Source organism: Sceloporus occidentalis, unplaced genomic scaffold (genome assembly GCF_023333645.1).
Source record: "Sceloporus occidentalis isolate IW3139 unplaced genomic scaffold, rSceOcc1.0.p SCAF_5, whole genome shotgun sequence".
In the NCBI taxonomy this organism is placed as follows: Eukaryota; Metazoa; Chordata; class Lepidosauria; order Squamata; family Phrynosomatidae; genus Sceloporus; species Sceloporus occidentalis.
In genome coordinates this window covers 91,667,404-91,690,271 of record NW_028316985.1, presented here as the reverse complement: position 1 = coordinate 91,690,271, position 22,868 = coordinate 91,667,404, and the positions used below count along the sequence as shown (strand labels likewise).

Here is a 22,868-nt window from a genome sequence, read left to right as displayed (position 1 = left end):
GTTAAGTTTTCATTACTGTATGTAAAATGATGTAACAAGGAAAACATAATTATTCAAGTCCTTCTTTGAATAAGATGCTTCTGAATGTGCATTCATTTCTAGGCTGAATCAATTCTTGAATCTGGACATCATCTGAGACCCAAAATGTATTTGGCCCAGAAGAAATGCCTGTTTTAGTCAGAATCAATGTCAGCTTGGCTCTATCAGAACACTCAATTTTAAACTGCAAGCTTGTGAGTTAACACAGAAAACCTGAGTAAGTGCTTAGCTCACCTTTCTCAAGATCAGGCGAGAACACAGCATATCTTAGCAAGTATATTTCTAGGTGACTTTTATGATGAAACCTTTGGGATGAAAGGTTTCTCTAAAACTGATTCAGCAGGTAAATGAAAGAGTGCTCATAAATGTGGTCTTTTAAAAGGGAATTTAAAGTCATTTTAATGACAGTCATCCATTAAATTGAATTTGCAAGAGCAGTCCTTTTTTCAATTAACTAGAAGTGCTCTGCAGTCTGGATTTTTCCAGCTCTTGTCTAATACTCAAAATCAAGTTCCATTCTTGATGTAACAAACATCATCATATGCCCAAATAGCATGTTACAAAATACAAAAATTTAAAAAGCATTAAATAAAACTCCACTTAAAATATTAATTCAGGGCAGTTAAAAACACATTATATATTATATATATTATACAGAACTAGCACTTCTGTTGTATTATCCTAACCAGGTGAAAATGCCTCCCAACAAATATATTGATCCATTGGTTGTATATTTACATAGGATGTTGTTGGTCAGTTTGAGGTAGATCAACACACAAGATCAGAAACTTCAGTCCCACATTTCTCAAGGGTTCTCATACTTCAGTGGGGTTGGGGAACAGGCAAAAGGTGTGGGGAGAAGGAGTGGGTGGGCAAAAAAATGTAAAGTTTGGAACATTAATGGAAAGCTGATATTCCTGGTCATTGTTTTCATATTTCTTTTGCCATCATGGAGCCATCCAGTCAGCCATCAAAACATTCAGCTTAAACATACACAAAAAATTATATTTTAACCTGGCTTTTTTGTTTTGCTTTTAAAAAGAGAAATGAATTGTTGTAACTGCCTTGCACATACATCACTGAAAGTAAGACCTTTCTACAGCCTTATAAGTTGCTGATTTTTTTATTATTATTCTCATACAATAGCAAAACAGACAGCTGAAATTAAGCAGAGGGGACTATTTAGATTTTAGATATCTATATTCCTCCATAAGAGAAGAAACAGTAATGGAACAGGTGTGTATGAATGAGACCAGTCAAGTTTAATGTTTGAAATTATATGTTTATTTTTGTATTTTATTGTTACTGTTGGGTTGTAATCCTGCCTCGATCCACCTGAGAGAGGCGGGAAAATACAAATAATTTATTATTATTATTATTATTATTATTAATTTTAAATGAAAAAGGTTAACATTATTGTTATTATGAGGGAATTTTAAAGTTGCAATTTTTTTGCTGTCATACCTACATACAAATATTTAAATATATTATGAACTGTACTGAGAATATTCCCTTCCTATGTAAAATGCTAATGTTCTCCCTACTGAAATCTGAAACAATAGGAGTTGATTAAAATCAAATAATGAGTTTAAAGATCTATTATTCACACAAAAAATCCATGAATCTATCTATATTTGGGTCATGGATCTGAAAGCCATCTATACAGCCTGACACTTTAAACTGCAACATACTTTGAAAGACAGTGCCTTTTTCATCGGATAAAATGTTCTTGAATTTTTTCCTTCTTTTTCTTTCATTAATGCTTATCATGTCACACTGAAATGCTAGAAATCATTTCAAATATATGCTTGCAAAGATGAAGTTCCCATCAGCGTTGTAATATGGAGTTACTAATCTCCAATTACAAAGTCACTCAAGAGAAGCACCATTTTCTGACAAGTGTTAAGAATGTGCTGTGTCTGGTTCCCTTTGAATTACTTCCACGGAAAATTACATTCACATATATCAAGACTATTGTAAAGTAATGATTACAGCAGCCAATATGGCAACCACATTGTAATACAACTTATAATTATTAATCAATTTAAAGAGAAAATATTTCCTTCATTGTATAGTAAGCCTCAAAGCCAAATGAATTTGAGCATAAATCTGACAGATTTATGGTCTGCATGAATCTCTTGTCTTTGTGTTAGAATTCTGTTCCCAAAGAAAAGTGGGGGCTGGAGGTCCTCACCAAGTATGTCCGCATTATTTTAAATGTTGGGGGAATTGGTGTTGCAAAGAGGCTGGATAATCTTTAGGACCGTTGGCATCTGTGTATACTGACAATAACTGAGGATTTATGCTCCAGGTTTGGGTGAATTTAGAAAAACGTCAAGTGCAATTACACAAACACAATAGCAATTAACACAGACCCAGAATTCAGAGCTCATAGAACTAGAAATATAAAAATGGGAGAATGGAACTGGGTTTAAGGAGAGTGATATTTACCTATTCAAAGAGTAGACTATAGAAAGTGGGAGTGCCGCAATCTGAGGTCTGAGGGCAACTCAGTACTTGGAGCACAGCCCGGGACAACTGTGTACACAGAGGCTAGGTTTTTAAAACCAGTATTTATACATGAAAACTAGCCTCTGGGGACATGAAACCACTGGGAGAGATCATCCGGAGACATGGGGCGCGGTATTATCAGTATGCTGATGACACCCAAATATGCTTCTCTATGCCTCCGACTGTTTCAGTGATTAAGGATGGCATCTCTCCTCTGAATACCTGCCTTGAGTCAGTAATGGGCTGGATGAGGGAAAACAAACTCAGGCTGAATCCAGAGAAAATGGAGGTACTTGCAATAGGCACCTCAGGTCTGGGGAAGGAAATTTACCAACCTGTCCTGGACAGGGTCACACTTCCCTGGAAGGATGAAGTTCGCAGTTTGAGAGTACTTCTGGATCCGTCTCTACAGTTGACATCTCAAGTAGATGCGACGGCCAGAAGTGCTTGGTACCAACTTTGGTTGATACGCCAACTGTATCCCTACCTAGACCGAAACGACCTTGAGGCGGTGGTACATGCTCTGGTAACCTCTCGTCTTGATTTCTGAAATGTGCTCTACATGGGGCTACCCTTGTACCACGTTTGGAAGCTTCAACTAGTGCAAAACATGGCAGCCAGATTGGTCACCGGTTCTTCAAGGTTTGACCATGTAACATCAATCTTAAAAGATCTTCATTGGTTCCCAATCTGCTTCCAGGCACAATACAAAGTGTTGGTTATTACCTTTAAAGCCCTACATGGTTTGGGTCCGAGTTATTTACGGGAACACTTCTCCCTATACAATCTGCCCCGCACTCTTAGAATGACAGGGAAGAACTTGTTGGAAGTAACAACAACCAAATACGTTTCAATTTCCCAAAGAGCTTTTACGATAGCTGCTCCAAGACTGTGGAATAGCCTCCTGGAAGAGATCCATCTTACTGCCTCCCTGGAAATCTTCAGGAAGGCAGTTAAGATGGAGCTCTTCCGGCGAGCATACCCACCTGATTTTTGGTAAGACACGAATCCACACCCTGAACTCCAGTGTCACCTGTGATATCTTGTTTTTATTCGCTAATTGTTATGTATTTTATCAATTGTGTGTTATTCTGTATTGTTTCTTAAATTAGGTTGTGATCCTGTCTCAATTCACCCGGGAGAGGCGGGAAAATACAAATAAATTTTATTATTATTATTATTATTATTCTTTTTGATCTCTAGCAATGTAACGAAGGACTCGAGGAATCCCACTAAGAAACGGGATTTAAAATAGATTTAAAGTAGGAAAAAAAGCCGCAAATGCAGGTTTATCAGACAACGTTTTTGCAAATGTGAAGTAATGTGAAAATGAAGTGAACATAAAGGAGAGAAGAACAACATCTTTTTTACTTTCAGGAAGTTCCGAAAGTAAAAAGCTGTCATTTTTGTCCCCTTTACATGTATTTTATTTTCGCATTATTTTAGGTTTGCAGAAACATTGTGTGATAAACCTCTCACATTTGTGGGTTATTTCTACTTTAAATCTACTTTAAATCCCATTTCTGACCTAGTGTGATAAGGTCTATAGACTTGATGGCTTTTGACAATGGGATTCCAGAGCGGTGGTGGTTTCAACTTTAGGATGGCAAAAACAGTGATTGGATGAGGAGAACACCAGAGTGGATGGATAAGGAGGTTGGCTGGAACCTTTGCCTTTTGGTATAAGTGGAAATGCAGAGGACTCATGGGAAGGAAGGAGCAAGTAGCACATCATTTAGCAACTGATTGTAATATTACCTGGATCATCCACATGCCCTCAGGTCTTTCCTCCTTTTCTCCTAGGAATCACCTAGTGTTCCAAAAAGGTCCTCAGGATCTCTTCAGAACATGCTGGTTTCAGATATGAAATATCTGCAGTGTAGTGTATACATATTCAGAAGCCCACTTAAGCCAAAATAAATCACATTGAATTAGATCCCATTGAACTATGTTTTGACAAGATCACAGAATGACAGTTCAAGACTATGCACTTTATTGAGCATGAAGGAACAACTTTAGATGAATTAGAATTACTCTCCTGAAATGGATCAGTTCCACGATACAGCTGCTTTGGGAGTTTTATCATTTTGTCCCCTTATCATTACACATTTGCCAGGCATTCTGTTCCTCTTTTATTTTCCCACATAATTGCTTTTTTAAAAGATTCTTGATGGACAGTATGAAAACAGAAAATTAGTTTACCGACTTCCCAATTTTTAAAAGTTGCTCAAGTGCCAAGGTTTGTTTTGTTTTAGCTTTGAAAATGAAAAATTGATGTTTTCTGGAAAAGCCTGTGTTTGTTGTTCGGCAATGTTCAACAATGAAAAGGAAACAGATCTGTCTTATTCTATACTTATTAGCAGTCCTGAAACATCAGCTGCTCTGTGTGCGTGGGCATGTGAGAGAAAGAGAAATGGGGAGAGTGGGAGACAAGCAAAGGCACCATCATAAACATACTCCCAATAAACATACACACAAAACGTTTCCAAAATAGTCTGCAACAAAAAGAAACAATTAGAACACTATAAAAATGTAAGCACTCTCAAAATTTAAGATGAAAACCAGATTTAAAAGACTTCTTCTCTTAAAAGCCTAGTGGAATTAATATGCTTTTACCTCCTTCCAAAATGGAAGGCAACCAGCAGGCCAATTTAATTCTGGAGGCAGGTTATAGAGAAGGGACAATATTACAAGTACATAGAACAGGGGTATGACATACTGACTGTCTTAATAGCTTAGTACACTACCTCCAGTTTTGCTGCTATGCCACAGAAATACAGAACATGCTGCCATTTTCCTCTAAAACAAAACATCCCAAGAGCATGCACCTTGTGTTTAACCCTGTGCTTCTGGGAAGCTTTGAAAGGCACAATTGCACTTGAAAATTAAAATTTTCACACCAGCTTCGAAGCGCTGGTAAAATATTGCTGGATTGTTGAGGAAGTGTGTACGTGTGAAAGCCTGGCACACTTCCTCAACATCAGGGAATCGTCAGCTCCCTCTAGCTTCACTGAATCATTCCAGAAGAAGGAATTTCCTCTGAATGCAAAGTTTCCATTCAGAGGAAATCCCCCCTCCTGGAATGATTCACTGATGCTAGAGGGAGCCGACGATTCCCCGAGGTTGAGGAAGTGTGCCAGGCTTTCGTACAAGCATGCTTCCTCAACGATCCAGCAACTTTTTACCAGCACTTCTGAGCTGGTGTGAAAATCTTTAATGAGGCACCCACTACTTGTGTTCCCTCTTTAAAGGACAACTGTATTGCTTTGTCACAGTAGAGAGTGAAGTAGGTCAGGCAGGCTTGGTATCAAGTTTCAAAGATTAAAACCAGTGCTCTCATTGTGCTTTGAAACAAGAAGAAGTGAGCAGTTATTTCACCACAATATTGCTAGTGAGCAGTACAACCTAGCTACCACTAGGGATGGTAGTGTTCAAAATTATCCAAAATATGGTTGAAAAACATGTTTTATGAGTGTTGAGAAGCACTGGCAAGAAGAAACTTGAACTGATGAGCATCTCTGTAGTTTAGGACTTACTCCATGCAAAATTCTCACGTGATTGTTTGGCACAGAAAGCAACACTTTTTTGCACAGGGAACAGCATCTTTCTGCAAGGAAAACAATATTTCAGTGCAGAAATATTAATTCCTAGACAAAAAAAATACTGTAATTAGGGATTTATTCTACGTAAAATTTGCACATGGTTGATTTGCATAGAAAACCAAATTTTCTGCACAGAAAACACCACTTTCCATACAGGCATAAATATTTCTTGTTTTCTGTGTAAAACCACTATGAGCAAATTCTGTAAAGAATTGGTTCCAAATTGCAGTATCTTGAAAAACTGGATAGTTTCAAAGGCTTTATTGCAGCAAGATGAAAATTGCTGAAATTACCCATTGCTACTTTTGAGAAGAAACTCAGTGAAGAACTACATCCCTATCTACCATTGTGTCTGAGCAGACTAATCTGGAAGTCTCTTGGCCGTAGATAACTATGCTCAAGCATTTTCTATCAAGGACACACAGCAGTTATCACTCAGAGAAGCCAATTCCCTGTCTTCCCCACTTTTCAGGGTGAAGGAAGAAATCAGTTTTCCCCATGTTTGGGAGACTTTTTAACATTGAATACAATGTTCTTCTTTAGATTCTTTCCCAGAATTATTTATGCATTATTATGAACTCTTTCATGACTCATGGATCTATACAGTCAGCCCTCTTTATCCATGGATTTTTTATCCGCAGATTCAAGCATCCACGGTTTGAAAATATTTTTAAAATGTATAAATTCCAAAAAGCAAACTTTCATTCCTCCATTTTCTATAAGGGACACCACTTTACTATGCCATTGTCTATAGCAGGACTTGAGCATCCATGGATTTTGTTATCTATGGGGGGGATTCCTGGAACTAAACCCCGGCAGATACCAAGGGCCCACTGTATAACAATTCACTTACTTTAGCCATCCTAACCCTTTGGGAGAAGTGGCAAATACATACCAAAATTACAAGCTAATGAGCCATCGCATATCACTGAGTCCAAGACTGAATGTAAATGATTGGGAGCTCAGACAGATGACAATGAAGAAATGTGAATTATATTCATTCAGCCAACATAAGAACAAGGAAGATACTAATGCCCACCGAAATAGCAATGTATGAAAAGAACAACTATTAAAAAAGTATCTCCATTCCTGTTGATTTGGTTTAATGCAGAACAACTTTTGAGTTGGGTTTTTCCTAAATTTGTCTGGACTATCTGAATATTTATTGGAAATACTCACAGTGTTAATTTAAAATATTTGGAATGTAGTACTACTGAAAGGAGAGTTCATAATAACTGCCTGCTGAATTCAAATTAACCAATACAAAAACTAAAATCATTTTTAAAGTTACGTTAAATTCTAAGAATAAAATCTTTCCTTTTGTATTAGAGCTGCTGCTTAGCTTTTAATCAGTCACACTTTTCCAATTTTGAATTGTGAAACACCTAGAAGGGCAAAATCATGGTTTAGGTTCCAAAATCTCTGCTTATATACCATGTAATGAATCTAAAGGAAGATTGCCAGTACTTGCTTTATGAAGGTACTCCTTTCTCCCCAACATACAAAGATTCTTATTCATTGATCACAGATTCATTTTTGTGGAGAGTACAGGGTGAGTTGTTTTGCGGAGGGCACTGTCTATTCCCTACCAGACCTTAAAAGACATCTCCACAGTGGAGAAAGAAGACAACACGCAAAAAGGTTGCATAGAACTATGACAACTGCTGCCAACTTTGACTCAAATGGCAACTTGAAAAAAGCAGAAGATAACATGCAAAGCTCTTCCATCATTTTATCTCCACTGCCAGGAACAATCCTGCCTGCTTTGCTTCTGCCTGTCAGGCTGCTGTTCAAGACAGAAAAGGAAAACCAGTTTAGCAAAAAGAAAAACCCTGAACCGTCAATGTGAGCAAACTGCTCATTACATACCAGGCACTTTGATTTTATAGCATCAGAACAGTCAAGTCTGATTTATATGTTCTGAAAAAGCACACAGTACATTCAAGGTTGCTAACTGGACAGAAAAAATGTCATGCTTGTCACAGAAATCAGCAGGTAAATCTTCCAACTGCATTAATTGCCATCAGCATCCTATCCAATATATATATATATATATATATATATATATATACACACACACACACACACACACACACATATATATATACATACACACACACATACTTTCCTGTGTTTAGTTGCTGGAAGTTGGGGTTAGTATGAATGTAACTCTAAAGCCATGAATACGGTACCCATGCAGTTTTACAGGGAAAATACATGTTTCTAAGGCTGTATGTAAAGATAACAGCAGTGAAAGAATTGCTAGTTCCATACACATTTTAGACAAACAGCCCTGTGCTTATTAAAACTGAGTGCCTGTCTCTACAAAAAAATGACGGATGCGCTTGATTTAAAGTGCCAGATGAAACTACAGAAAAATACTCAGTGTCTGGCCAAGTTTGCAATTGCCAGATGCCAATTTTCTTTCTGTCTGAAATATTATGCAGCTTCCATTAGCTGAAAAATATGAGAAGTACATTTAATGGAAAGCATAGCGCTGCTCAAAGTGTGTTTATTTTGAGGTTCGGTCCCACTCAGTACAAGCTATAGGGTTGGATTTAGACACAGTCATACTTAACTAAGAGTAGACTTAAGTAATCTATGACTCATTTGTCCCAAGTATGGTAAAACTCTGAATTATACTCATAATCTTTAATCCAGAAGACCATGTATTCAGACACAAGCTATATTATCAGATTTTGAAGGGAAAGGGCCTATCTACAAGGTAGGAAGTGGAATTTGTTACTGTACCAAGTATCTTGCCAGCAATAACGTTTATTTTTTTAAAAAATTCACTATAGTTACAAAATATAAGCATGAGCATGTATCCATATGTAAATGATTCTGCTAAGATCAGGGTAGAGGCATCATTGGTTGTACCCAGAGTATGTTCTCATGTCAAGTACATGTAAAAAAATCAAATGGTTTTTCTACCACACATATATCAGAGGTATGATAAGTGTGGTACTCCAGATCTCAGATTGCACTTCCCAGTATTCCTTACCACTGAGTATGCTGCCTAGGACTCATTGGGATTGCAATTCAACAACATCTGCCCAGCTGTCTTCTCTTAATTCTGTTAAATTTACCTGTGTCACATGAATGGAATGGATATGCTTTTATGCACGTAGTTTGGAAATAAAGCTATTCTGACAAACCATGATGTAGTGGTTTGAGTGTCGGAGAGGAGGGTTTGAATCTCAGCTCAGCTATAATATTGATTGGATGACTCTGGGCAAGTCACACTTTCTCAAAGGATGGCCATATTAAACTTTCTCTGAACAAATCCTGCCAAGAAAACTCCATGATAGGGTTTTCTTAGGGTCATCATAAGTTGGAAACAAGTTGAAGACACACAACAACAACAAATGCCCCTTTATAAACCCTGTAAATAAATCCATATTATATGCACAACCACTGATCAACATTAACCAGCATGGCATAGCAAAGGTCTGAAAAGCTTCCCTACCTCAACTGTGCCTTACCCACCTCACCTGGTGCATGACAACTCACTGACTTGTTCTCCAAATGACATATTCTCATTGGTGAACCAGATTTCAGACCCAGTATCATATGGATTTCAGGTTACGTATCTCAGTCCCTTTTTTTCCTTTATGATGACTCAAACATATTCTGAATTCTCAATTCTTAATTTAACTCCATATTTTAGTATTGTTTCATTTTAAAAAAAAAGTTATTGCTTTACTCATGGACAACCTTGACCTGAGGCAAAAATAGTGAAGGAAAAAAGGAATACTTTTCCATTGCTCAAGTAACAAATGAACTCCATTTGCTAACAAAGGAAGATGGCCTTGCCATTCACTACCAATTGTACATACTTGTAACAGAGATCATGTTCAAAGAGCATACAGACTGTGATTTTGAGAGCAATTTTTAAAATTATTATTATTATTGCTGTGTTTTAATACACAGTGTGAACTTGCATGACAAAATAACCATGGCACCCTGGTTTATTGTGAAGAAGCAATCTGCTAGTGCACACTGCTTTGTTGTTCCTGCTTGTTTCTAGAATGGCTAAAACAAAACATGTTTGGTTTGATAAACTGTGGGGCGAAACAGACCAGCCAACAAAACTGGCTTCCAGCCATCTTGCGGTGCATGGGGTGCAGATGATGCATGCCCCCAAGATGCCCAGAAACTGGTTTGATGCTGCCCAGCTGCCCACATGTGGGCCAGCTTCCAGGTGCTCAAGGGGCATTTACAAGCCTCATGCTGCCAGAACACCTGAAAGCCAGTTTCCATCTGCAGCGGGAATGGAAAAGCCAACTTTTTGTCGGCACAAAAAAGAGTGACTATTTGCTGCTTCTTTTTGGGATGGCAAAAAGGTGGGTTGGGGCTGTTGCTGTGGCACCAATCCAGCTTTCTAGGGGGCAGTCTGTTTCACCTTTGTGACATGTAGTTAAGAATTAGGAGAAAAAATGAGATGGAATGCATTAATTTAACAAACTAAACCTATGAAGAAGGCAGCAAGATTTGATCTTAACATCAAAAGCCAAATCCCCTTTAACATCTTATAAAATACGTTTGACAGGGCAAAAAGTAATAAGCAAAAAATGATATTCCAAGGATGACTTCAGCTATTTCCACTACTCAACAGGGTCTCAAAGGGTGTTATAAAAGAATTGTACCTGAAGCCGGCATACACTTTCTATACAAGATCCCTTCCAGACATTACAAAGAGAGACTGGGTAACATCAAAACTGTTCGGAAAGGGTAGGGCCATTGTGTGGAGAAGATGGCAAAATGCTAACAGAAGACAGAGAAAAGGCAGAACTACTCAACACCTTCTTTGCCTCAGTTTTCTCAGAAAAGGAAAAGAGTGCTCAACCTGAGGATAATGGAGCAGAGGACAATATAGGGGAATTTCAGCACAGAATAATTAAAGAGATAGTACAGGAATATCTGGTTGATCTAAACGAATATAGGTCTCCAGGACCAGATGAACTACATCCAAAAGAATTAAAAGAACTGGCAAATGTAATATCAGAGCTATTGACAATAATCTTTGAGAACTCCTGGAGAACAGGAGAAGTGCCAGCAGACTGGAGGAGGGCAAACGTTGTCCCCATCTTCAAAAAGGGGAAAAAAGAGGATCCCGACAATTATCGTCCAGTTAGTCTGACATCAGTACCAGGAAAGAGTCTAGAGCAGATCATTAAACAGAACATCTAGAAGGCAATTCCATAATCACAAAAAGTCAACATGGGTTTCAGAGAAACAGGTCATGCCAGACAAATCCCATCTCTTTTTTTGATAAAATTACCAGCTTGGTAGATGAAGGGAATGCTGTGGATATAGTGTATCTTGGATGACAGAATTGGGGGCATATTTATCAAATTTGCAGAAGATACCAAACTAGGGGGAGTAGCTAATACCCCAAAGGACATGATAAAAATTCAAAATGACCTGAATAGATTAGATAGCTGGGCCAAAAATAACAAAATGAATTTCAACAAGGAGAAATGTAAGGTACTGCACTTAGGGCGGAAAAATGAAATGCACTGGGTGACACCTGGCTGAACGAGACTACATGTGAAAGGGATCTAGGAGTCCAAGGAGACCACAAATTGAACATGAGTTAACAGTGCGAAGCAGCAGCTAAAAAGGCCAATGCAATTTTAGGCTGCATCAATAGAAATATAGTGTCTAGATCAAGGGAAGTAATAGTGCCACTCTATTCTGCTTTGGTCAGGCCCCACCTGGAAAACTGTGTCCAGTTCTGGGCACCACAATTCAAAAAGGATGTGGAGAAACTGGAGCGTGTCCAAAGAAGGACGACTAAAATGGTGAAACCATGGAAACCATGCCCTATGAGAAACGACTGAGGGAGCTGGGTATGTTTAGCCTGGAGAAGAGAAGGTTAAGAGATGATATGATAACCCTGTTTAAATATTTGAAGGGATGTCACATTGAGGAGGGAGCTAGCTTGTTTTCTGTTGCTTCAGAGACTAGGACCCAGAGCAATGGATGCAAGCTCCCTGCATAGCAGAAAATGAAACTAGTTTAATGGCTGGATCCACCTCAACATCAGGAAGAGCTTCCTGATAGTAAGGGCTGTCCAACAGTGGAACAAACTCCGTTGGAGTGTAGTGTAGTCTCCTTCCTTTGAGGTCTTTAAACAGAGCCTGGATGGCCATCTGTCAGGGATGCTTTGATTGAGATTTCCTGCATGGCAGGGAGTTGGACTGGATGGCCCTTGCGGTCTCTTCCAACTCTATGATTCTGTGATTCTTAGACATCATTGATGCTTTCTATAGAATTAAGATGGCAAGGCTTTTCCTAGAGTATATCACTCTGGTTGCACATGTGAATTCACAAGGAAGTCCTAGTGGTTAAATGTTGATACTGGAGCCACAAGGTTGTGAGTTTGGTCCCAAGCAGGGCTCCAAGGTCCACTTAGCCCTCCATCCTTTCATAGGTCGGTAAAATGAATACTCAGATTGTAGGGGGCAATTGGCTTACACATTGTAAACCTTTTAGTGAGTGCTGGTTCGCTGATAAGTGGTATGGAAATGTACTTGCTATTGCTAATTCAGTTCTCCCTTGTCAAGAAAACATTTTCTACATGAATATGTATATATCATGGAAGAGGGTACATTCTAGCTTTTCTTCAACATGCCTTTTTTTTCATATGCTGGAAGCTCTTTCTGTAATTAAGGACCCCAAATTCAGCTCAAAATTGTCTAATCCCAAAAGCCTCTGGAACTTGATTTTGTTGTTTGTATAACTGCATGGTTTTACATTGTTAGCCTAACTACACGGAATGTACTAATAGTAGATACCATTTAAAGAAGATTAGCAAAGGGGAAAACTCATTTGGAGAGAACCCCAGTGCATCCAAAACAAATCTCCCCCCCAAAAAAAATCTCACACAAAAAAAACTCTTTGAAATTTTGAGTAGAAACATATAAAGCTGAACAGCAGAAAAGTTACTGAAATGTGTCAGTAACATCAACCACTATGCAATCTGAAAACTCATTTGTTTTTCATCATTAAATTCAGCTTGCATTTGTGCAATTTCTGCATAGCAGAAAATGAAACTAGTTTAATGGCTGCATTTTTGTTGACCATTGCATTCTCCAGCTTGCATGTGCTTCCTAAGAAAATATGTCATGCTTCTTATACCACAGTAAAAAAAAGCCTTCAATGCAATATAAATGTTTTTGAACATTTATATTCATATTCCATGTACCATAAAATCTGCCATACTCTATGTGTGTGTGTGTGTGTGTGTGTGTGTGCGCGCATGCACACATGCACCTACAAGTCACCTGTCAACTTATGGTGACCCCATGAATTTCATAGGGCTTTCTTTGGCAAGGAATATCCAGATGTGGTTTTGCCAGTTCCTTGACACTAGCACAAAACTAATAACCAAAGCACTCCAAAGGGGTCCCAGTATTGTTGCACTGTAAGGACATTTCAACCTGGAAAAGGCTGAGGGCAGACTGGCCCTGGGATTCCATGTAAAATACTCCACACTTCCCATCAAGGGAGTGGAATATAAAAAATTAAGCTTAAGTAGGTGGTGTAGTAGTTTGAGTGTTGACTAAGATTCTAGAAATTGTTTTTACAGAGAGTGAGCAGCTAGAGTGATCCTGTTAACAAAACCCTATCATTTTTTCCCACTAATACAGCAAGCGGCTGCATTACTTCAACATTCTTTTCTGGATTAAAAATGGCAACTCAATATAGCATAGAAATCAATGTCAGGGTAAGACATTTTGCTGCCTGATAAAGAGTTTAAATGGCAGTCCCAATGCCTGCTATGGCAAGTACTTCATGTATTTCTTGCTGCACCACTTTGACACTAGTTCTAGTTTTCACCTGTCCCCATTCTCACCATGTCACCTGAAAACCATCATGTTGGCTCCTTCTTTACATGCTTTTCATGCTAATGTAGGTCCTGGGTACAAGACATTAAGGAAAGGTTTACTTACTTTTGAAGCATAGGAGATTATCGCATTGACAAAAAACTTGACTGCTCCCTAACAGATTGCGGGATGCAGCCGGGTATCATTGCACATAATTTTCTGGGCAGCTGCATCCTGGCTGCATCCTGGGTCCCAGCAGTGTTTGGAGGCCACTTTTCAAAGTCAGAAAGCTCCCAGCTTCAAAACACGGCATCCAAAGGATGGCTGGGACCCGGGATGCAGCTGCCCAGTGGCAGCAGCAGCTAATTACATATGATAAATTATTATTATTATTATTATTATTATTATTATTATTATTCCCTCCTGCCTCCCACAACCCAGCTGCATCCCATTAGGGAGCAGTCAGGTTATATGTCAATGTGATCACCTCCATAATCAGTTCTTTTGCATAGCAGCAACATGGAAAACTATGTTGATAAAGCATATCATCAGGTGTGTAAACCATAGACGCCTAAGTTTTTGTCTTCTTCTTATTTTTGTCCTCCATGCCAGGGGTAGGAGGACATACTAAGGAAAGTGGTTGAACAGAGAGGAAATTTTGAATTTTCCCTACATACTATTGATGGTCATGATCTGGAACAGTGCCTGCATATTTATTTCCAAGTGGACTTTCCCTGCACAGTATAGCATCTAATTTTAACCTTAATCTTCGTAGTTTAAAGTAAGAATAATTTTGCTAAATAACCTATCATGGAACAAAGGAACTAAAATATGATTCACCACCAAATTAAGCAGCTACAAAAATGAGGCACTGTTTATCTATTATTCATATTATATTCATGTAAAAGTATCCATTGCATTTTCCAGTCCAGCAAAGTGACTCAAACTGTTAAATCTATACATCCATGTCCACATAACTAAAATTCATGCAAACACCTTCCTGTATCGAAAGTACATGTGACCAAACGGAGATGATACTCTGGCCATCTTGCCTCCATGCATAAGGCTAGTTCTTACAGTCACCGGACTATTTGCTTCTTCTTTTGGGGGTGGCAAAAAGGTGGATAGGGGCTGTGGTGTGCTGTTGCTGTGGCACCAATCCATCTTTCTCAAGGGTGGCTTCAAGCTGGATTTATGGCTGGCAAATAAAAACACGGACATGAGCTAGCCACTATAATGCTCACATTTACTTCCAGAATTTGCATGGAAGTGGACAATATGAATACCCTTATATTAACTTTCCATTAATTACTGACAGGGTTTGATAGAAAATATCATTTTGGTGACTAAACAAGGGTGGGAAAACTATCTAGGTTCATAGGAAATTATTCTTCTGGCGTCAGAAGATGATTTCCACCTTCCGCTTTGCAGCTCTCTGCTGCAAAAGCCTGGAAAACACTGTGGGACAGGTTTTATGGTGGCACAGAGAGCTGCTGGGTTGGAAGGAGAGGAGAAGTGGGGAACAAAGACCCATCACATTCAAAACCAACCATAATTGCAATACAGCTAACTTTGAGTACCTCCATGGCTTTAGACCTCCATGCTTCACTTGGTTTCTCTTGTCTCTAGCCATTTTATCTATAAAAAGAACACCATCGAAGGCAAATTCATAAATGCTGGATTCTTACCATACCACCTGGCTATAACAGCTAATACATCAGTCAGACAAAGTTCTCTATGAACATCTATATATCTGTTTAACATTTTTAAAATTAAAATCCTATATTTAAAATTGTGGTTCTCTATTGTCTGTTCAGGATGACTAAAATGCCTTTTTTTTGCATGAAAACTTTACTGCTAGTGGTATTGTTTCTATATAATAGAAGCACCCCAATGCCTTTTACAAGTTAACTCCTTTAATTTATCATAAAAGAGTCTAGCCTTAATTCTGCAACTTCCAAAAAGAAATAATTACTAAGAATCAAAGAATTGTGAGACTAATTCTAGGCAACCTTAAACTGAATTCTTCTTCTTTTTCACCAATATAACTCCCCTTCATGCAGCATGGAAAATTGTCTTAAAGATTCCCCAGCCCCAATGAGTGATACCTAGCCTCTATGTGTCAAAACCATTGGTGCATTGACAGAGTCTTTAAATCCCTCTCTTCTTCTTCTTCTTCTTCATATCTTTTCCACTTTGAAGTCAATGCAGCTCTTTCCACAATGTCACCAAATAGATGGTTGCAAACAATGTAATACTTCCAAGGGCAGAGAGGAATAATAGCATGCTTGCAGCTTTCTTTAGTAAGCTATTACTTTTTACAAGCTATTCTTTATACTGGCATGCACCCCAATTTGAACAAGCAGAAGCACATCTTGTAGGGAGTGGGCAAACATTCACTGCAAGTCCCCTATTTGCAGTCACCCTTAGGTCCCAAACAGCCACACTAGAAAGTGGTGTGCCATATAACCTAGCCAGCCGTACCATTAGACAGAATGAAGCAATTGCCTTAGGTGGAAGATGCAGGGGAGGGGGAATCCTGACAGTTCCTCCAAAAACTGGAACAACTATGCCGTACAATATGTCCTAGAAACTAGCCTGAATCAAGCCTGTTGCATCAGGTTGGTAAAGAACAGTATCTCACTGTCCTTTAAAGTCCAGCTGGCTTTTGCCCACAGCATAGAGAGGGAATGCCATCTTGGAAGTACCAAATGTCTTGGGCCAACCCTATATGTCAACTACAGGATGGAGGATGCAAAATTCCCACCCTATGTGTGCATGAAGCTTCTGACCACAGCAACAGTGCAATGCGGCAGCTCAAAAGGCCAATGTGATTTTAGGCTGCATCAATAGAAGTATTGTGTCTAGATCAAGGGAAGTAATAGTGCCACTGTATTCTGCTTTGGTCAGGCCTCACCTGGAATATTGTGTCCAGTTCTGGGCACCACAATTCAAAAAGGATGTTGAGAAACTAAAGCGTGTCCAAAGGAGGGCGACTAAAATGGTGAAGGGTCTGGAACCCATGTCCTATGAAGAATGACTTAGGGAGCTGGGTATGTTTAGCCTGGAGAAGAGAAGGTTGAGAGGTGATATGATAGCCCTGCTTAAATATTTGAAGGGATGTCATATTGAAGAGGGATCGAACTTGTTTTCTGCTGCTCCAGAGAACAGGACCCCAGAGCAATGGATGCAAGCTCCAGGAAAAGAGATTCCACCTCAACATTAGGAGGAACTTCCTGACAGTAAGAGCTGTTTGACAGTGGAACACTCTACTTCGGAGAGTGGTGGAGTCTCCCTCCTTGGAAGTCTTTAAACAGAGGCTGGATGGCCATCTGTCAGGGATGCTTTGATTGTGATTTCCTGCATGGCAGGGGGTTGGACTGGATGGCCCTTGGGGTCTCTTCCAACTCTATGATTCTAACAGAGTTCTAGTTCACCTTTTAGTTAACTCTGTACTTCACCCTTCCCAAGCCATAATTTCATGTCACTGATTTGTTTAAAGTATATTCTGCAAATCACATCACATGAGTTAGGCATACAGTTGTCATCCATTCTGATTTATATAGAACGCTCATATCTGGGGTTTTGTTTGCACCACTAGGAAAGTTATGCATCATGTATTAAAGATGGTACAGTATTTATTTTTGCTGTTTAATGACATTGCCCCTCTGTCTGTATGGGTGCCTTCCTGAGTACCCTGTTTGCTAGATTTCTGTGAGCTGGAAGCCAGCAGAAAAGCCAGTTTTTTATCTGGAGAACCGATTACTTGCCTCTGAACAACTTCAGATTGCCTTCCTATCTCAGGACAAAATTACTTGGCAAAAGAAAATTGCGATAGAGAGAAGGAGCAAAGACCACCAAGAGGTATGCTATCCAAAGAACCTTATGAATATGTTTCTGGAGGTAGTAAATGTATTTGTTTCAAATTGTTTTCAATTTGATCCTTAAGTAGCTAGAAAGCTCAACTTTGTAGACTTGTTTTGAAGCATATGATTGTATCCATACGCAACATAAGCTGCTTGTTTTCCTTTTTGTTTCATTCAAAATGCAGCATACTATAAACAACACTCTCCTCAGCTGTTGATGGTAACAGTGTCAACACAGACTTTCAGAGGGATCGCTCAAAAGGGAAATTCTGGCCAACTTACCTTCTAACAGTCTAGAAAACAGACCTCCTGGAATAAAGGTCTGCCTTTGGTGATGGTTCAGGAGTTGCACAAGGTCTAAAAAACCAAGTCACCCCAACTGGAAACTCCAAGACAGGCACATGGTCTCTTCATACCTATCTGAAGCACTAAAATGGTGCCACAACAAAGCACCATTCCCAGAATTCCGTGGCCTTGAGCCATGGCAGTTAAAGTGGCGTCAAACCATTTTATTTCCACAGTGCAGATGCACCTCTTGCAAACTGTCATCTGTACATAAACACACAGGATGGCTCTACATTAGAGTTGCCAACTTTTTAAAACTAAACCTCATCATGCAGCTATGTGTCACTTTCCATTCAATAAATAATAAAAGGATTAAAATTGCAGGTGGCAATGAAAGACAGAAGGCAGGTGAAATGTTGGAAACCCTACTTCCAAGGGGTAGAGGAGTCAAGGGGAAAGGAGCCAGAGCATGTGGAGCAGCCTCCATAGTTTCGTTGGCACTACTCTGAGGGGCGCAGTGCCACAGTTGGAACAAAAAGAGTAACAGGGGTCCAACTACTCCAGAAATGATCCAGTTTGAGACCACTGGCTTAGTGCTAGGGAATTCTGGGAATTGTGACCCCAGAGTTCTGTGACAGAGAAGACCAAAGGTCTCCCAAAACGACAGATCCCAGCATTTCCTAGCATGGAACCAAAGCAGTCAAAGTGGTCTCAAAGTGGATTATCTCAGTGTATTTTGGACCAACAATAAGGTTTATTTCCAGTGAAAGAACTCCAGGGCTGCACTTCCAATCGCTGCCTATGACTGAGGCTTGCATCCGCACTGCAGAATAGAGGCAGTTTCACCCCGCTTTAATAAGTGGCTCCAAGACATAGAATCCATCTGAAGTTTTGTGAGAGACGTCTCCCTTTTCTCTCATCGGAGAGAGCAGCACAAACTACAGTGCTCTCAGCATCCCATGGGCAGTTGAAGCGGTCTCGAACTGCTTTAAATTCCGCAGTGTGGCTGCAGCCCCAGAAACACCAGAGAGGACGAGACAGGTCGCCTTCATGACACTTTGGAAGCCCCATCAACCTGGGCTGGAAAAAATGGGGGGTGAATACAGAAATAAACCCAGAAGAACCAGCTAGGTTAAGGCAGAAGGGCTATGGGGCTGGCACTCATAAAAACCAGGCTGACCAGGCGCGTCCTCCTTTTCCTGGACGCGTCTTCCAACGTCCTCCCTTCCAGGGTTTCCCCTGGAAGGGCGAGGACACCCCTGGTCACCCTGGCTGCACCACGAAAGCAGGCAAAAACACAAAACAGACGCCAAAGACACAAAACAGACGCTAACACAAAACAGACACCAACACAAAACAGACGCCAAAAACACAAAACAGACGCCTACCAACACAAAACAGACGCCAAAGCCAAGCCAAGAAAGCATGCTCTGCTGCTGCTGCTCTGGCAGCCCTTACCTCCAGCAGAGCTGCCTTCCTCCAGCTGCGCGGAGATGCTGGCCACCCTCCTCACGTTCATGGCGAGCTGGTCTCTCTCTGGAGTCTCTCTCTATAGAGGCTCTTCTCCTTGGGCTGCCTGACCAGGCTCCCAGCTCTCCCCTCCTCACACGAGTCCAGAGAAAAAGGTGCCAAGCAGCCACTCTCTCTGAGGGGGAGCCCTCCCACACTCCCCAAAAGGCAGCCTCTTCCTCTGGTTCCCTCCTTAAGAGGCTGGGCTGGAAAGGCGAGGCAAAAGGGGCCAACTCTGTGGAGTTCAAAGTCGTATTTTAGTATCCTTCCCCTCCTCTTTCTCATGAAGGAAAGGAGCCTGGAAGCTGGAAAGGCGAGGCAGCCTCTTTGCAAGGGGCCAACTCTGTGGAGTTCAAAGTCCCACCCAGTTTCCTATTTCATTATCCTTTCCCTCCTCCTCATAAGGCAGGAAACAAGCCTGGGAGTCCCAAAGGAGGCAGAAGTGAGGAGAAGGCTTCCTCCTTGCACCTGGCTCCCAGGATTTCAGCCCAGCATCTCTTCACAGGTGTAAACATCCCTGACATATCAAGCTGTTCCTCCTACTTTCCTATTGGGTCAGCTCTTTACTCAAAAGGTTCACACGCAGGAGTAGCTGTGTTGGCCGTTGAACAAATGCCAACCAAAGAGCCTTCAGCGATACCTTTTATTGGCACCCAAATGCACAATATGTTTTATTGGCACCGAAATGCACAATATATTTGTCACAAGCTTTCAAAGCTCTATGTGCTTCCTCATTTGAATCAAGGGAGCTTATCACACGGGGTTCCAGGAACGCAGCTAGCACCGAACAATGGGAATGGAACAGGGAAAGGACATATTTTCCTGCACACCAGAATGCTGCTATTCCATTCCCCATCCATCCCAGAGGAGGCGATTTTCAAGAACTGTCCTGAACAAGGGATCCTGGAACCAAGTCCCAGTAGATACCAAGGGCCCACTGTACCTCCTGTTTGGCTTGTTGTGCTAGGAGTTCAAGTTCACTTTGTTTATTGCTAAGTGATCTTCAGTGATGCCTTTGCTCTGTACGTAGATAGACCTTGTAGGAGCTTTGAGACTAACTGAAAGAAAGAAGTTGGCAGCATGAGCTTTCGCAGACTTCAGTCTACTTCCTCAGATGCATTGCTCTGAGCATTAGTGTAAGAGCAGTGATACCCAAACTTTTTGCCTCCAGATGGTTTGGACTTCAAATCTCAGTATCTCTAACCATTGTCCAGGCTGGCTGGGGTTTCTGGGCATTGAAAGCCAAAATACATAGAGGACCAAAGTTTAGGAACCGCTGGTATAGAGACAAGTTGGTAGCAATAGCTTTTCTAGACCTGAACCTACCTCCTCAGGTGCATTTTGGTGGAGTTTCAGCAGCTGCTACTTGCCCAGCTACACCTGCTGGAATTGTCTCTTCCACACAACTGTTAAAAGTACAAGTGCCCTATTGTGTAGAAGAGAACATTTTAGCAGGTGTTGCTTCTTATTTGGTTGCATGGCAAGCCACACCTTGCTGAAATTCCCTCATGTGCATATCTCTCAATGGTGCAGGAGCCAGATCCACTTTTCAGTTCTAAAAAGTGGGTAACCACTGAGTAGGCTTCTATAAAATGGCATGAAGAAGAATGATCAGTATTACATCCTCAACATTTAGTTGAAGTAGGGGATTCCACTCCCCACCAAAAATAGGAATACTGTAATAGCATCCAATATACACAAAACATCAATTTTTGCTGAACCAAATGAAGCTTTAAAGCTAAAGAAATGTTAGATATTGAAGCAAGGGCAGTTTTCCCTTGGTTATTATATGAAGGTTGATCAAACTACATGTCCATCCTACTTGAAATGGAGGCCACTTAAAGGTTACAGAGCCTAGCCCACTTTGTTAAAAATAAGGTTAGTGAACTTACTTTTGAGGAAGCTCAGATGAGACTCAGCTCTGAAGCCTTCAAAACTCACAGTCACACAACTAGACCTTTTTTCTTCCTTGACTCTATGCAAATCCCTTCTTCATTTGCTGAGCTCAGGGGGAGTACCTAATACCCCAGAGGACAGGATCATAGTTCAAGATGACCTGAATAGGCTGGAAAGCTGGGGCAAAGCTAACAAAATGAAATTCAACATGGAGAAATGTAAGGTACTGCACTTAAGGCAGAAAAAATGAAATGCATAGATATAGGATGGGGGACACCTGGCTGAATGAAACTATTATGTGTTAAAGGGATCTAGGAGCCCAAGTAGACCACAAGTTGAACATGAATCAACAGTGTGATGTGGCAGCTAAAAAGGCCAATGCAATTTTAGGGTGCATCAATAAAAATATAGGCAGGTTACACACCGCCATTTAGTACGCGCTCTGCGTGTCCTAGGGTTAGGAAGGGGCTTGCTAGGATGCGTATTAAATGGCAGCGCCCGTCCACATGGGCGCTGCCATATTTACGTCTTGGACGCACAGCATCCAGACGTTGCGTGGCGGAAGTGACGCAGCGAGTGCGCACCTCGTGCCTCGTGGCGCCACTTCCGGGGGCCAAAAAGGAGCGCCATTTCGGCGCTCCTTTTTAGCTGCGCTGGGAAGCCTCATGGTCTGGCCACTGGGGCTTCTCGGCGTAGCTAATGGAGCCAGCGCCAGACCGCCCGCTTTTGGGCGGTCTGTAACGCGCCATAGTGTCTAGTTCCAGAGAAGTAATAGTGCCTCTCTATTCTGCTCCGGTCAGGCCCCACCTGGAATATTGTGTCCAGTTCTGGGCACCACGATTCAAAAAGGACATTGAGAAACTGGAGTGTGCCCAAAGGAGGGTGACTAAAATGGTGAAGGGTCTGGAAACAATGCCCTATGAGGAATGACTTAGGGAGCTGGGGATATTTAGCCTGGAGAAGAGAAAGTTAAGAGGTGATATGATAGCCCTTTTTAAACATTTGAAGGGATGTCATATTGAGGGGGAGCTAGCTTATTTCTGCTGCTCCAGAGAACAGGACCAGGAACAATGGATGCAAGCTGCAGGAAAAGAGATTCCACCTCAACATTAGGAGGAACTTCCTGACTGTAAGGGCTGTTCAACAGTGGAAAACACTCCCTCAAAGTGTAGTAGAGTCTCCCTCCTTGGATGTCTTTAAACAGAGGCTGGATGTCCATCTGTTGGGGATGCTTTGACTGAGAGTTCCTGCATGGCAGGGGGTTGGACTGGATCGCCCTTGTGGTCTCTTCCAATTCTATTATCTTAAGTAGCTGCAGGCCTTTC

At 40.8% G+C, this 22,868-nt stretch overlaps 1 protein-coding gene across 1 annotated transcript in view; it reads right to left on the bottom strand.

Moving 5' to 3' along the window:
- The window catches only part of KCNIP4 (potassium voltage-gated channel interacting protein 4), a 434,206-nt gene extending 414,493 nt beyond the window's left edge, over nt 1-19,713 (bottom strand). Inside the window, exon 1 of the mRNA XM_089524731.1 lies at nt 19,597-19,713. Within this exon, the coding sequence (XP_089380857.1) occupies nt 19,597-19,657 (61 nt within the window). The 5' untranslated portion in view covers nt 19,658-19,713. The remainder of the gene's footprint in view (nt 1-19,596) is intronic.
- Between the last annotated feature and the right edge of the window lie 3,155 nt (nt 19,714-22,868).